The 14,626-nt window shown below is 44.5% G+C and overlaps 2 protein-coding genes across 4 annotated transcripts; both read right to left on the bottom strand.

Annotated features, from left to right (window-relative positions):
• Nucleotides 1-1,695: 1,695 nt before the first annotated feature.
• On the bottom strand, nt 1,696-3,696 carry LOC123059027 (histone deacetylase 5). 2 transcript variants are annotated; one of them, XM_044481686.1, is made up of 5 exons: nt 3,555-3,696; nt 3,244-3,459; nt 2,446-2,591; nt 2,150-2,351; nt 1,696-2,077 (listed from the first exon to the last, which is right to left on the bottom strand). In XM_044481686.1, exons 1-5 carry the CDS (start codon nt 3,651-3,653, stop codon nt 1,862-1,864), a joined length of 879 nt encoding a protein of 292 aa, XP_044337621.1. In that variant the 5' UTR covers nt 3,654-3,696; the 3' UTR covers nt 1,696-1,861. The 2 variants fall into 2 exon arrangements, with proteins under 2 accessions (XP_044337621.1, XP_044337622.1); XM_044481687.1 differs by having other exon boundaries at nt 2,446-2,588.
• Nucleotides 3,697-4,250: 554 nt separating this feature from the next.
• Nucleotides 4,251-6,219, bottom strand: LOC123059026 (uncharacterized). 2 transcript variants are annotated; one of them, XR_006427347.1, is made up of 9 exons: nt 6,028-6,219; nt 5,707-5,931; nt 5,443-5,571; nt 5,146-5,362; nt 4,997-5,070; nt 4,818-4,874; nt 4,663-4,731; nt 4,509-4,576; nt 4,251-4,316 (listed from the first exon to the last, which is right to left on the bottom strand). XR_006427347.1 is itself a non-coding variant. In XM_044481684.1 (9 exons), the coding sequence occupies exons 1-9, from the start codon at nt 6,085-6,087 to the stop codon at nt 4,253-4,255; spliced, it is 960 nt and encodes a 319-aa protein (XP_044337619.1). In that variant the 5' UTR covers nt 6,088-6,219; the 3' UTR covers nt 4,251-4,252. The 2 variants fall into 2 exon arrangements, 1 of the variants encoding a protein (XP_044337619.1); XM_044481684.1 differs by having other exon boundaries at nt 4,509-4,573.
• Nucleotides 6,220-14,626: the final 8,407 nt, after the last annotated feature.

Below are 14,626 nucleotides of genomic sequence, written 5' to 3'. Positions count from 1 at the left end.
ATGTGGGAACCAACATGGGTTGATAGGAACCAACATGGGTTCAAACCAGTTCAATTTTCTCCATACTCACATACAAAACATCCCACAATCTGATGAGAAGGATAAATGAAGCTACACATGGACTAGCCCCCAATACTCATCCATGAAAATGTACAAGAACATCCGTGGACAGGCTGAAGCACACACCATTTTTAAGCAGCTATGGAGAACTTCCTGCAGACTCAGACAAAAGATCTTCTTTTGGTTATTACTGCATGATATAGTTAGCACAAGAAACCTACTACAACGCAGAAATATGTTTCTGCCTGATTATAATTGTGCTCTGTGCGCGGATGCAACAGATGAAACTCTCATTCACCTTTTTTGGAATTGCCCTTTCTCACTTAGCTGCTGGACAAGTCTGATACCCACCAAGCAAAGAGGGATTTATGCATTTCATGAAATAGTTCTGACCACGATCAAGTTACCCAAAGACATTACAATGGAGATCATAATTATGGGATGCTGGAGTACTTGGATGGTAAGAAATGATAAAATTATCAGATCTGCTCCACCACATGTTATCTCTTGGAAATACTATCTCAAAGAAGGATTACAGACAGTCAGACTCAGAGCAAAGAATCACAAAGCAACACAGATTGATAGTTGGATAGAACTGAACTTATAAATAGTTTTCATGTTTCCTAGAGCGGGTATTGGTTAAGTCTACTTTCTGTACTTGTATGTAAATATATTTTTATTAATATAAATGAAATACCGTAGAACTTAAAAAAACCCGACAAAACTTGTAATTTTGATGTCAGACTACTGCTAAGACTGTTAGTTAGTTCACAACGCTCTACTTCTCAAGATTTCTTGGATCAATGGTTTGCACCAACACAAAGTTCAGTCAATGTTTGCAACAGCTAATGCGTGCCTGGTTGGATATTGCTCCGTACGTGCTATCACAACGATCTTTGAGTTCATCCAACTTGCCACTGAAATGTGCTCTAAGCTACACATCCATCCTCATGCTCGATGACTTCCAATTTATACGTCTTTGTGATACCACTCTAATTATTAACATCTCTGTTTTCAAGTCTGAATTCTTGGCAGAATACAATCTGCCTATAATAGGTAACTATTGTGGAGTACGATGGAAGATTGCAAACTTCTCGTGTAAACAGATTAACTGTGTATCCAGTATCCACATAACATCCTCGAGTTTCATGTACTTCTATTTTTAGAATTCTAAATTATTTCACACTGTTTGCAGAAACTCATGATACTGATGCCAAAGCACTTACTGTAAACCGAGCTGGTTTCAGTATCAAAACATATATATGGATCAGCAAGGACGATAGGTAGTCACAAGCTGAGTGGAAACAACATATTTCAAAATATACTTCTTTATACTAATTAATTTTGCGAAGTGGTGTATACATCACTGCCACAACATTTGTCAACTATATTAAAGAAATTATTCATAGCTTGATACAGCTTCACATAAATGTTTTGAAGTGGTTCTATTCCTGTGAATTTTGTTGGTATGAATTAATGAAATGTGGCATGTCTTCCCAGTTTATTTTTGAAGTATTTGTCGTGTGGGAAACTGAGAACTACTAGGGGGTCTGGAGGAGAGATGTGGAAACCTGTTGTGATTTTGCAAAGACACAACACTTTCAGGGGGCAAAACACAAACGTTATAAGAGGGCATATGTAAATAGACTAGTGAAATGATCCTGTCCATTTCATGCAGATCTGACTCACCACATGGTCTTGGAGCATGGTATCATCTCATGAACCGTAGCACTGGATATTTTACCCAAAGGTAGGTCTCGTAACTAAATGTACAAATTCAATACAACGATCTTTAGGCTTGTTAAAAAGAAGTACAACGATTCGTGGAGGAATAATAATTCTGAAAAATAAAGAGCACAATGTAATATCTCAAATGGTGGTCAACAACATGTTGAATAGCTATACCAACGTTGTTCAAAAAGCAGAAACCTTCAGAAATCTTATAAGCATGATGCCCTGGAGGTCTGATTATTGCAAAAGCAGTCTCATAATACTCTTCAACCACAAGGTCGGAACCCTAAACAATAAAATCAATGTAAGTTGACAAGTAAATTTGACAAGATTGATGAAGGTGTAGTTTTATCATTACCCTTATCACGGCCCCAGCTGCACTGTAAATAGCTTCGGTAGTTCCTTCAGAAGAGAATACACTAACTCCAGCCACTTTAGAAAAATTTGCGTCCTGCTCCTCATCTGTCAATGGCAAATCATCAACATAATCCAACTGCTCAGGATCATGGATAGCCAGAATTATCTCACGATCAGCACTATCAAACGGTTCCCTCTCAGTTCTGCAAAAACACCAGATTATGGTTACAGTAATTGTTATTAGTACTTGAACAATTGTACTAGCATTAGACATATTCCTTACTAGGCACAACTCACCTGTCAAGAACACCATCTTGATTCAATGTATTCATTATTTCAGAAATCCTAGATGCCTTTTCATATTTATGATCAGTGTCCTTATCCTGATGGGACTTCATCCTATCATAATCATGTAAGATGCAGACTTTTGATTTTTGCGACTGCTGTGAAAAAAAAGCAAAAATGTGTCAAAGTTCTCAAAGGAGGATGGTGTATAATTGCTAAGAGATTTGTGAATGGGCACAATCAGCACCAGATTTTCTCAAATCAAGTAACTATACGACATGAATGTACACAATCAGCACTATATTTTCTCAAATCAAGTGACTATCCAACATGTGTGTAGAGGGGTGTGGTAAGAAACAATGATTCTTGAAAAAAAAAACCTTGTTTTCCAATATTTCATAAGGTCAGCAGTACATTTTATCAAAATCATGTGAATACACACAAACCTAAATTGTCAGGATTTGCTGATCCACACCTACAAGGACTTCCATACTTGCAGTATGAGTGGTAGATCTGCATATACCATATAGTGAGGAAGTTCTGGGTTGCGGACCAAGAAATTATTATAGACAATCTGAATGATGCCTGTTTATACTTAACAATTACATCTGATATTTGTAGTCTTCTGCTTGACATACAGAACATTTTATTCGATAACTTCATTGTTCTGGTGAAAGCTAAACAGTGACTGTGTCACCTGCTATCAATGTCTAACTAGTTTTGTCCTTTACAACCTGTTTACATAGGGATGGCTCTGGATATATGTGTGTAAGGGGGTGTGATGCAGTAAACAATGATGCTTGATAATACCTTGTTTCCCGACATCGCATAAGAGAGGCTTGCAGATGTCTGATCAGATGTAACAGCAGCTAGCTCAGATGTTTCAGCAGCTTGCTGGTAGGATGTTTCAGCAGCTGGCTGGTCAGATGTTTCAGCAGCTGGCTGGTCAGATGTATCAACAGAAGAAACCTGCTGAATTTCACTTGCAATAGAAGATATGCCAGTTCCTTCAGGTATCTCTTCAAGCTACAGAAACGACAAAATAAAGATGTAATCAGTTTTGCATGTCTGCACATTAGTGCACACAAACATCCAAGATGATAAAGATGCTGATGGCTTACAAGTTTAAAGAGAGGCTTCTCAGTGCCCTTGAGCTTAATACTCTTCTTCCAATTCTTTTGGCGGCAACCAGTATGTTTCTCCCATACATTCGTAGACATCACGACTGGAGTTAGATTTTTCAAGCAAATTTTGCATCGACATTCGATCCTGCCAGCAAAAATGGTGCATTGGTCCTTATTGCTTCTGGTGTGTGGTTTGTAAGCATCGTAAGAATATCCGATCACAAAAGGTAACTGATCCTTGATGGGTGGTTGCTACAGTACCAACTAAGAACCGACCTAAAAGTAACTTGCTTATGAACCAAGTGAAGATTAAAGAACCAATTGCACATACAATTTTTTGGTTAATCAAAATACTCCCTCCGTCACGGTTTAGAAGGCGCGCTTGGAAATTCTCTGGGACCTAGGTAGTTATCTATTGGTTGTGAGATGGGCTCAAAAATAGCATTCACACTACACATGCATATAGAAATAGTATATCAGAGTACTAATTAGCTACTATAAATAAATGCAATGCGCCCTAAACCTTGTCTATTATGGAAACGCACGCAAATTTAACTGTGCCTTCTAAACTGTGACAGAGGGAGTAAAAAATATTAAATTCAGATAGAGTATTCATAATTAAGCAAATATAAAGAAACATGTAATCTGATGATTCGGTACACAATAAGCCAAATACTTACATTTTTTCTATTGGTTTAGACTCCTTCCTTTCCAGCACACGACACAATTATGGGTTCAGGTGATTTTTGCTTCAAAGTGCTGGCAAATATATTATTAGGAATGTTAGAAGCTGGCATTTACTCCCTCCGTCCCAAAATAAGTGTCTCAACTTTGTACTAGCTCAAGTACAAATTTGAACAAAATAAGTGTCTCAAGACGCTTATTTTAGGACGGAGGGAGTATAATATAAGAATCAATGAACATTCAGATGGGAAGAAATCAGTAACTCACCTAAGTGTCAATACATCTTTGCATTCAGACGTACAGCCAGGGCAGAAATACTCTGACTTTTCTACCTACTACAAAACAATCTACAGTTAGCGAACATGTCCAATTAGGAGCACTGCACACATATATATTATGATATTAAGAAGAGCAAAAGAACCTCCATGTCACGACTGCAATTAGGGTCACACTCAACATGGAGCCACATTTGACAACGGTCACAACAGACCTAACAAGAAAAACATTATGGCAATGCCAACAATAAGCAACAGCATAATAAATCTATAACATCACTATAGCAGATTCTAGGCTTACCCAGTCTTTCTCTAGGGGATACCATTTCTTATTGCAAATTCCACAGTGATTCTGTGACTGCAATAGCAGCAGACACAATATACAATTTACCAATGTAAGGGACTATATTAAAACAAACAACTTAATAGAACATACAAAACAATTTATTAAGATAAACGTGCAATTACATAACCACTTACATCATTAGTAGACATGATACTTGCAGTATGGTCTTGGAGCTTCTTGGGACTACTCACTTCTGGTACTTCTAGAGCTGTTGAACAAAAGCATCACGGATCAAACCATGAGAAGGAGTGGGGTTTTATATTAAACAGAAAAAGAATGTTACCATTTTCTTGCACAACCAAGGAATCCCTCAATATAAGACGTCCAGGAATATCAAGCACAAAAGTTTCCACAAAGCTCCTAGGCTTGTTATCAGCCGATTTGATTGTTCCATAAACGGTCAGCATTACAGAACTTTGCCCAGGAATCGATAATAAATCAAAATGTGATGCATGGAATTTCATTTTGGTTGATGCCCTATACAGATAACTCTTAATTTCCTGTTCAAAAATAATAACGATGTTACCACACAAAAAAATACCAGTCAGGATATTACACTACATTTTGTTAAGGCAGTAACCTTTGCAGTTTTCAGATTAAGTCGACGGCCATTGAAATTCCAGACAAACTCAGCATCGTCGGCATAGAAACGATACAATCCTAACAGATTAAAGTTTAGGGCACAGTAGAAGTTGTGAACAAACTTGGCCTGAAAGATAAACTTAAAAGTATCAGGAAAGAGGACACGAATTGCATAACCCTAATGAAAACTGTAACGAATCCAACATGTGACCATGGCGTTAAACCCTAATCCCTAATGTATTTGACGTTCAAGGGAGAGTACCACTTCAGTACGCCCCTCAGCAGGGGCGACGTCGGATCGTAGATCAATAGGGTGCAAAGTGGTGGAAGCGGCGTCGACAGAGACGCCCATAACCATCCGCTTCCCGTCGGAGGCGGCGGCGACTCGGAGAGGACTCTGCTTCCCGTCGCCGGCGACTCGGAGAGCAGTCTTCTTCCCGTCGGCGGCGACTCGGGGAGCAATCTGCTTCCCGTCGGCGGCGTTTCTCTGAAACGTTCACAAATGATGAGATCACGCTCTGCGTCTGCATACAACAAACGATAGGACTCGAAGGTCTGCAGATCAGCGACGAGAGATGCTTACCGAACTCCTCCGAGGACGAGAGGAGGAGGAGGCGCCGATACCAGCTTTCTCCCCAGCCATTAGGACGGGAGGCGGTGGCAGATCGCGATTACCACGGGAGGCGGGGAGGCGGTGGCAGATCGCGATTACCACTGGAGGCGGGGAGGCGGTGGCAGATCGCGATTACCACGGGGTGCGGGGAGGCGGGCGGCGGTTGCAGATAGCGATTAGGGATGCGTTTGGTTGCTGGGCTATCCCACCCTGGGACAGGGATAGCCGTTTTTTTCTGGATGCCATTCGTTTGGTTCGTGGGCGAGTTGGGATAGGGATAGCCGGATGCTGAGAATATTCTTCGAAAATGAGGCTGAGCGCGTCCGCGAAAATCTCGCAGACCTGCGTATCCCGGCGCGCGCGTGACGCGAAGCAAGCCACGAAACGTTTTTCTCTACACCCCCGCTTTCGTCCAGCTCTGTTCTCTCCTGCGGCGGCGGCGGCCGTAGAAATCGAAGCACGGCGACGGAGATCAGTGCGCGGCAGTATGGATCTCCCCTTCCCTATCTTCTTACTTGGCGTGCCTTCTCTCCTTCCTTTGTCATTTCTTCCATTGGAGCTGCTGAGCTGCAACCTAGCAGCGGTCATGGCGGCGACAGACAGGTGAGTGTCATGCGACGGAGCCCTGCAGATGGAGGTCGGGCGTGCTGCACGCGCTGCGTATTGGGCGTGTCTGCCGGCTGCGCGTTGGACGTGCTTGCCTGACGTGCCTGCTGCGCGTGTTGTACGCCAGGCCTGGTTGCCGGGCTGCCGGCCGGGCGTGTGGGCCGCGCTTGCCGTTCTCGCGTGTGCGTGGTGTATATGTGTGCATGGTGTACTGATGTATTTCACTTGATAATCTCCCCAAAATACTGGTTCTTTGATTAATTTTGTCCTACATCAGCCGAAAGGGGAAAAGGAACAGGAAATCAGTGGCTATCCTAACCATGCTTTATCCTTCACAACCAAACAAAATATAGGCTAACTTCATCCATCAACCATACATAAAAAATGGCTATCCCTAACCAGCTGGATAGGGATACCCTTAGCCACCCTAGCATCTCCCTTGAACCAAACACATCCTAGGACGGGGGCTCGCGCAGCTCCAGCGATTGTTTCGCCAGGAGGAAAGCCAGAGCGACCCCACTACGACCCTACGACCCAGCCCAGCTTTACCAGGCCTTGCAGCCCACTACATGAAAATGAAAAAATGACAGAAAAATTAATATAAACTACCACATCTCAAAAATATTTTCATGTATAACAGCTAGTAAACAAATAAGGAAAATGACATCATATATATAAATCATGCATGACAGGGGCGTGGCTAACGCGCACGCCTAGGAAGCGCGCTCGATTTTGGACCACATCGATCCACTGCTAGAAAATACTTATAGGTGGATGCTTAACACTAGTGATGGGTAAGAGCCCCTTTCGCGATGGATCCAGGCTTTGAGACCTCTCCCAATGCATTGGTGCTAAAGTGGGGTGCTAAGTGCATTAAAATGCTTAGCAACTAATGTCTCTAATGCATCGGTGCTTAGCTTTTGTAGCTAAGCCTCCTTTATTTAATTGTTTAATAATAAAACTCCTTCATGTATTGGTTGGTAGTCTTTTTGTCTAGGTCCACGTGCTTAGCATTGGTTCTTAGGGCATCTCCAATGGTTGTAAGATAGTTGTTGGTAGACTTTGCCACATAGGATTTTTGATGATGTGTCATACAATAAATGAGGAAAGAGAGGAAGGTTGTATGTACATGAACCAACACACATTGCACAAGCTCCAATGTAGAATGAGAGAGCACCCCATTTATTATCTCACATCCTATTGGGCAAACTAGATACAACCCATTAAAGTTGTTGTATGTTAAGGTGTTGGTTGATGACATGGCATATTTTACCAACAAGCTAACATACAAACTATTGAAGATGCCCTTATTAGGGTCATCATAATGTTCACTCTCCTCTTTAAATGCTTTGCCACATCATATTTTTACCTATATGGCACCCTTAGCACCTGTACACCGTCGAGCACTGGGAAATGCCTGAGCGCATGTTCTATTCTCTTCCGCGGTAGGTCGCTCATGTCCTGCAATGTTGCAGAAGCCGAGGCACCCGCAAGGTGGCTGGCACAGCCGTGGCGGCAGCGGAGGAGGTGGGCCAGGCCCAGGTGGCTCCAGAATAGGTGGGTGCTTTGGTGGGGAAGGCCCCCCTAGGTTTGGCACATCCATGAAGATGTTTTCTGAGAGAGATTAGATTAGGAAAAAATTGTCACACCCCGCACGGGAATTGGGGCGGATCGAACAGAGTAATCTCAGATCTCGTGCGAGAAAAAAGGGGAAAGTAGGAGCGAGAACTAGTGTTTGTATTGATATAAGATGTATGATTGTATCATAGAGATATTCTCAGCATAATTCGATAGCGATTACAGAAGGCAGCGGCTAGCTTTATAGCTGCAGCTGGCAAATGGATGAGACCGAACAATAACGACAAATGAAACGGTACAATAGATGGTAACGGTTGGTGGAGTAGGCGAGCCCTGTGAGCCGTACGATGCGCCGAACCATTTTGCACCAGAGCCGTCCGATAACTGAAGATAATAAACTGCTCCTTCACACTTGGGCCTGACAATACCCCCGGGCGAAAACGAACTTGTCCTCAAGGAGTTGTTCGGTTGAACCACCTATCGATGGTGCTCTAGAAAAATGTAGGGAACGTTTTCTTCATGAATGACGCGTCTTCCCACGAAGCTTCATCAGGAGGAAGGTTTGCCCATTGTACAAGCCACCGAACCACAGGCAGGTTGTTGCGGGTATATCTGGCCATGGGCCGGGCCGGACCGGGCTTGGGCCGGGCCTAAAAGAGCCCATGGCAGAAAACTGAGGCCCAGGCCCTCCCAGGCCCTACCATCGGGCCTACTTTTCAAGCCCAAGCCCGGCCCATCTCGTAAAAAGCCTTGAAAAGCCCTTAGGGCTTAGGGCCGTGGGCCGGGCCTCTTCCTTAAAATGCTAATATGCCAAGCCCAAGCCCGTCCAGGCCCTGCTGATGGGCTCAAAACTCAGGCCCAAGCCCGGCCCATGGACAAGCCCATCGGGCCTAGGCCCTGGATTTTAGGGCCGGGCCTGGGTGGGCCGATAGGGCCGGGCCTGAGATGGCCAGGACTAGTTGCGGGGTACCTGACGGGTTTCCAGAACGAGAACTGGTTCAGTCTGAATCATCCCATCTGATCGAACAAGGGGAAGGTCTGCACACAGAACAACTTTAGGGCCGACATGTTTCTTCAACTGGCTAGCATGGAAGACCGGGTGTATGTTGGTAGCGTCAGGCAAGAGCAGTTTGTACGCGACGCGACCCACTTTCTTGATGATCCGGAAAGGTCCATAGTACTTGCTCTGAAGTTTAATATGTGTACGCAAACCAAAAGCATTGAGGTGGTACGGTTGCATTTTCAAGTACACCATGTCCCCAACTTCCAAAATTCTCTCTGTGCGTTTGCGATCAGCGTATTTCTTCATTCACGCCTGAGCTGCTGCCAAGTTGGATTTTAAGTGCAGTAGCAAAGCATCTCTGTCCTGAAAGAACTGCTGTGCATCACCGTGCAGCTGGTCAGGGAGAATGTTTTCTCCAATATTAGGGGGAGGGAATCCATAGGCTGCTTCAAATGGTGTCTTCTTGAGGGAGGAGTGGTAGGAAGTGTTGTACCAGTACTCTGCCATGGAGAGTTGATTTGCCCATTTTTTTGGTTGTGTGGATGTCAAGCAACGCAAGTAGTTCTTGATGCACTGGTTAACTCGTTCTGTCCGACCATCAGATTCCGGATGGTAAGCAGTGTTGTAGCGGAGGTCACAACCCATGCCCTTGAATATATCTTGCCACAATCTGCTCGTGAAGATAGCGTCTTTGTCAGACACAATTGCCAGAGGAGGACCATGTAACTTAATCACATTGTCGATGAACGCTTGAGCTACAGTTTGTACTGTATAAGGGTGGGATAAAGGAATGAAGTGGGCAAACTTAGATAACCTGTCGACCACCACAAATATGACATCTTTCCCATTTGATTTTGGTAGCCCTTCGATGAAGTCCATGCTCAAGTGTGTCCAAACCATATCAGGTAATTGTAACGGATCCAAGTAACCAGGGTATGGGCAGTTCTCACCTTTATTCTTCTGACAGACAGGACACTCAGAAACAAAACGATCCACTTCCTGTTTCAGACCAGGCCAGTAGAAGATCTGTTTGATCCGTTGGTATGTGGCTTTCATGCCCGAGTGACCTCCCAAAGCAGATGCATGTAATGCAGTTAGGAGCTTCTTTCTCAAGTCCACATCCTTTCCCACATATATTCTGCCTTTGTGCCTGATGATGCCCGAGTGTAAGGTGTTTTGGTCCACAACACGGTTAGGAGATAGGAGCAATTTTTCCAGCAGGGATTTGCAAGCAGCATCATTGCAGTAAGAGCTTTCCACTGTAGAGATCCACTGTGGAGTTGCCAGGGAAATTGCCATTACAGAGTGTTTTCTGGAAAGTGCATCAGCAGCAATATTTTCTTTCCCTTTCTTGTACTGCAATGTGAAATTCAGTTCCAACAACTTCAACATCAACTTGTGTTGGATGCTTGTAGAGATCTTTTGGTCAGTCATAAATTGCAGACTCTGGTGGTCTGTTCTAATTATTAGGTCATTGCCCAAAGAATAGTGTCTCCACCTCTTCAAGGCTGCAATGATAGCAAGGGCTTCTTTCTCATAAGTTGAAAGAGCAGCATTTCTTAGGCATAAACTTGAGCTGTAATAAGCTAAGGGTCTTCCACTTCGCATCATGACTGCTCCAATACCTGCTCCTGATGCATCTGTTTCCAGAACAAATGGCTCAAAAAAGTTGGGCAAGGCTAGTACAGGAGCTGTAATCATGGCTTGTTTAAGAGCTTGGAAAGCTTGTGTTTGGGCTGTGGTCCATTGAAAGTTGTCTGTCTTGAGAATATCATGCAATGGCCTGGCTATAATTCTAAAGTTCTTCACAAACCTTCTGTAGTAACCACATAATCCTAGAAAACCTCTTAGTTGAGTGGGAGTAGTGGGTACTGGCCATTCAGCTATAGTAGCTACGTTGCCAGGGTCTGTGGAAACTCCTTCACCATTAATTACATGCCCAAGATATTCCACCTGCTGGACAACAAAGACACATTTGGAAAGTTTTGCAAAGAGCTGGTGTTCTTGGAGCAACCGAAGGACAATCTGCAAGTGAGCTATGTGTTCAGACAAGGATTTACTGAAGATGAGGATATCATCAAAGAAGACAAGCACACACTTCCTGAGATAAGGTCCAAAGATGCTGTTCATAAGTGCTTGGAATGTGCCAGGTGCATTTGCTAGACCAAAGGGCATAACAAGGAACTCATAATGTCCAAAATAGGTCCTGAAAGCAGTTTTTGGTATGTCATTTTCATCCATTCTCACTTGATGATAACCAGATCTGAGGTCTAATTTGGTGAAGTAAGTTGCTCCATGAAGCTCATCTAGTAAATCCTCAATTACTGGGATTGGAAACTTGTTTTTGATGGTAGTTGAGTTAAGTTTTCTGTAGTCAATACATAATCTCCACGTTCCATCCTTTTTCATGACCAATATTGCTGGGGAGGAATAGGGGATCTCACTAGCTCTAATGATCTTGTATCTGAGCATGGCATCAACCTGCCTTTCCAGTTCATTCCTCTGCATGTGTGGGACTCTGTATGGTCTAGAATTGGGTGGGACAGATTGTTCTTTGAGAGGTATTTTATGGTCATGGGCTCTCTTTGGGGGCGATCCTTTTGGCTCCTGAAAAACTATAGGAAATTGTTGCAGTACCTCCTCAACAGGTTGTGGTATTTCCTGTTTAGGTGGTATTTTCATAGTTGTGTCTCTGATGAGATTCAGAACAAATCCAGGAGCTCCAGCAGTCATGAGTTTATTAACTTCTACGGCATCAATGAGAGTGGCATCAGATAACATGTCACAAGCTTTAATTGTGACTGGTGTCTGTTTGTCCTTCATGACAATGATTTGCCTGGGATTATAGTGAAATGCTACAGGGCTGTGGGTTTCCATCCAATCGCTACCAAGTACTATATCGTGTCCAGGCAGATCTAGTACTCTAAACTGCTGTTGGAATTGTGTATGGCCAGCTGTGAATGTGGTTGTTGGTACATAAGATCCTGATCACAAAGTGCCTCCTCCTACTACTGTTACTGCCCTTGTTGCATCCTTGAGGATGGTGCAGGAAGTTTGCAGTGCAAACTGAAGACTGATGAACGTGGAATTACTGCCAGAGTCCACTAGAGCAATTCCCTGTTTGCCTCCAATACTGACCAATATGGAGATTGTGTTACTGTTGTCAGAACGCATGGCTTGAGCAGAGATGGTCATGCATTGTTCTTCAGTTTGTGGTTGTTCAGAATTTTCCTGTTCATCCAGTTCCTGCTGTTCTTGTGTTTGTTCATTAGGGTCCTCGCCTGTTAACACATTCAGAACTGGTGCTAATTTGCCCTTGTGACCATGGAACCAGGTATCTCTGCAACGCCAGCACTTGCCAGGCTCTCGAGCTCTTTGATTTACAGTAGTTGGTTTAGGATCAGTAGGTTTTTCAGGTTTGTGATAACTAGCAGAGTTTTTAGCAGTGCTATAACCCGCCGTGTAAGATTTCTTTTCAGAAGCTCCCTTTTCCAGGTCAACAGCTAACCAATAGGCCTCAGTGAGTGAAGTTGGTTTAAGTGGGCACAACTGATACTTGAGATGGGCTCGGAGGCCATTGACATAACAGCGGACAAACCAATTTTTGTCCATAATAGGATTTTCCGCTTGCACTTATGCCATCAACTCCTCGAACTGATCAGTGTAATCAGAAACTGACAGTGTATTTTGTTTCAAGGTGTTGAATTTCTCTGTCAGTTCGTAAGAATTGGCCGAAGAGAATCTGTGGAGCACTTCTTCACAGAACTGGCTCCAATTCAATTGTTTCTTGAGAATACCCGAACGACGCAACCAAACGTCAGCCTTTCCCACTACATATAACTGTGCTAAACTGACTTTATATTCAGCTGGTGCACCTACCATTTGGAAATACTTATCACACTGACGGATCCATCTTGCTGGGTTGTCGCCATCAAAATGAGGGAAATCCATTCTGGGGCCCTTGGTGATGCTTTTAAGGAATTGTGTTTGCATTTCCTGTTCATATTGTTTCGGAAATTCTTCCCAGCCCTGACAAACAGCTGGAGGTTGAAAACTGTGGAACCCTGGGGTACGTGCTGTCTTGTATGCAGCTGTTGGTGTAGCGTTGCCCGAGTGAATATCCACCGCATTGCTAGCTCCAAAACCTGGAGGAACAGAAGGTCTGGGAACCTGGATTGGGGCTAAGTGAGGAGGGACTTGTGAGGCCAACTGTCTGGTTTTCTCTTGTTCCATAGCTAGTCGCTTCCGCAGTTCGTCAGTGAGTGTTCTGTCTGCTTCCCCCGCTGCTTCTTTGCTCTCTGGTGGAACAATTGCTCGCTCAGGAATTACTGACCCTTGTGGTGCAGAAGTGGATGCCTCAGGTGTACTAAGGGTCTTCAGCACATCAGCCATGGCCGCGAGTTGTAAATTGAGAGACAATATTGCTTTCTGAACTACGCTCACAACTGAAACCATCATGTCCTGCTTGGTGTTGATGGAGTGCACCTCCTTGCGCAAATCCTCCATCTTGCCTCACAGCTCTGCCATTTCTTCACGCTGCTGTGCAAAATCGTCCTTCATGGACAGCAGATCAGACACCTCCGCTCCATCCAAACTTGGCTTGGATCTCCCCATCATGGTGGAGTGGTCAGAGAGGAATTTTACCACCGGATCTGGCCGGGAACCCTGTTGGGTTTCGTAGTAATTTCAAAATTTTCCTACGCTCACGCGAGATCATGGTGATGCATAGCAACGAGAGGGGAGAGTATGATCAACAATGGAAGCGTTTGGTTGATGTAATCGTACGTCTCCACGGCCCGACCGATCAAGCACCGAAACTACGACACCTCCGAGTTCTAGCACACGTTCAGCTCGATGACGATCCCCGGACTCCAATCCAGCAAAGTGTCGGGGAAGAGTTCCGTCAGCACGACGGCGTGGTGACGATCTTGATGCACTACCGTCGCAGGGCTTCGCCTAAGCACCGCTACAATATTATCGAGGACTATGGTGGCAGGGGGCGCCGCACACGGCTAAGAATAAGATCAGGTGGATCAATTTGTGTGTCTCTGGGGTTCCCCTGCCTCCGTATATAAAGGACCAAGGGGGGGGGGGTGCGGCCGGCCTAGGGGAGGCGCGCCAGGAGGAGTCCTACTCCCTCTGGGAGTAGGATCCCCCCCAATCCTAGTTGGAATAGGACTCGCGAAGGGGGGGGAAGAGAGAGGGGGGCCGGCCCCCTCTCCTTGTCCTATTCAGACCAAGGGAGGGGAGGGGCGCGTGACCCATCTTGGGCTGCCCCTTCTCTTTTCCACTAAGGCCCACTAAGGCCCATATAGCTCCCGGGGGGTTCCGGTAACCTCCCGGTACTCCGGTAAAATCCCGATTTCACCCGAAATACTTTCG

Source organism: Triticum aestivum, chromosome 3A (genome assembly GCF_018294505.1).
Source record: "Triticum aestivum cultivar Chinese Spring chromosome 3A, IWGSC CS RefSeq v2.1, whole genome shotgun sequence".
Lineage (NCBI taxonomy): Eukaryota > Viridiplantae > Streptophyta > Magnoliopsida > Poales > Poaceae > Triticum > Triticum aestivum.
The sequence above is the reverse complement of the archived record's forward strand: the minus strand, read 5'-3'. Positions and strand labels throughout refer to the sequence as shown.

Excerpts from the sequence above, each read along its gene's own strand:
- LOC123059027 (XM_044481686.1), bottom strand. The coding sequence starts at position 3,653 with ATGTCTACGAATGTATGGGAGAAACATACTGGTTGCCGCCAAAAGAAT. Across the intron at positions 2,592-3,243 it reads ATGCGATGTCGGGAAACAAG|CAGTCGCAAAAATCAAAAGT; the intron begins GTATTATCAAGC and ends TTTTTTTCACAG. Across the intron at positions 2,352-2,445 it reads CAAGATGGTGTTCTTGACAG|AACTGAGAGGGAACCGTTTG; the intron begins GTGAGTTGTGCC and ends GTGTTTTTGCAG.
- LOC123059026 (XM_044481684.1), bottom strand. The coding sequence starts at position 6,087 with ATGGCTGGGGAGAAAGCTGGTATCGGCGCCTCCTCCTCCTCTCGTCCT. Across the intron at positions 5,071-5,145 it reads CTTGGTTGTGCAAGAAAATG|CTCTAGAAGTACCAGAAGTG; the intron begins GTAACATTCTTT and ends TTTGTTCAACAG. Across the intron at positions 4,317-4,508 it reads AAAGATGTATTGACACTTAG|CACTTTGAAGCAAAAATCAC; the intron begins GTGAGTTACTGA and ends TATATTTGCCAG.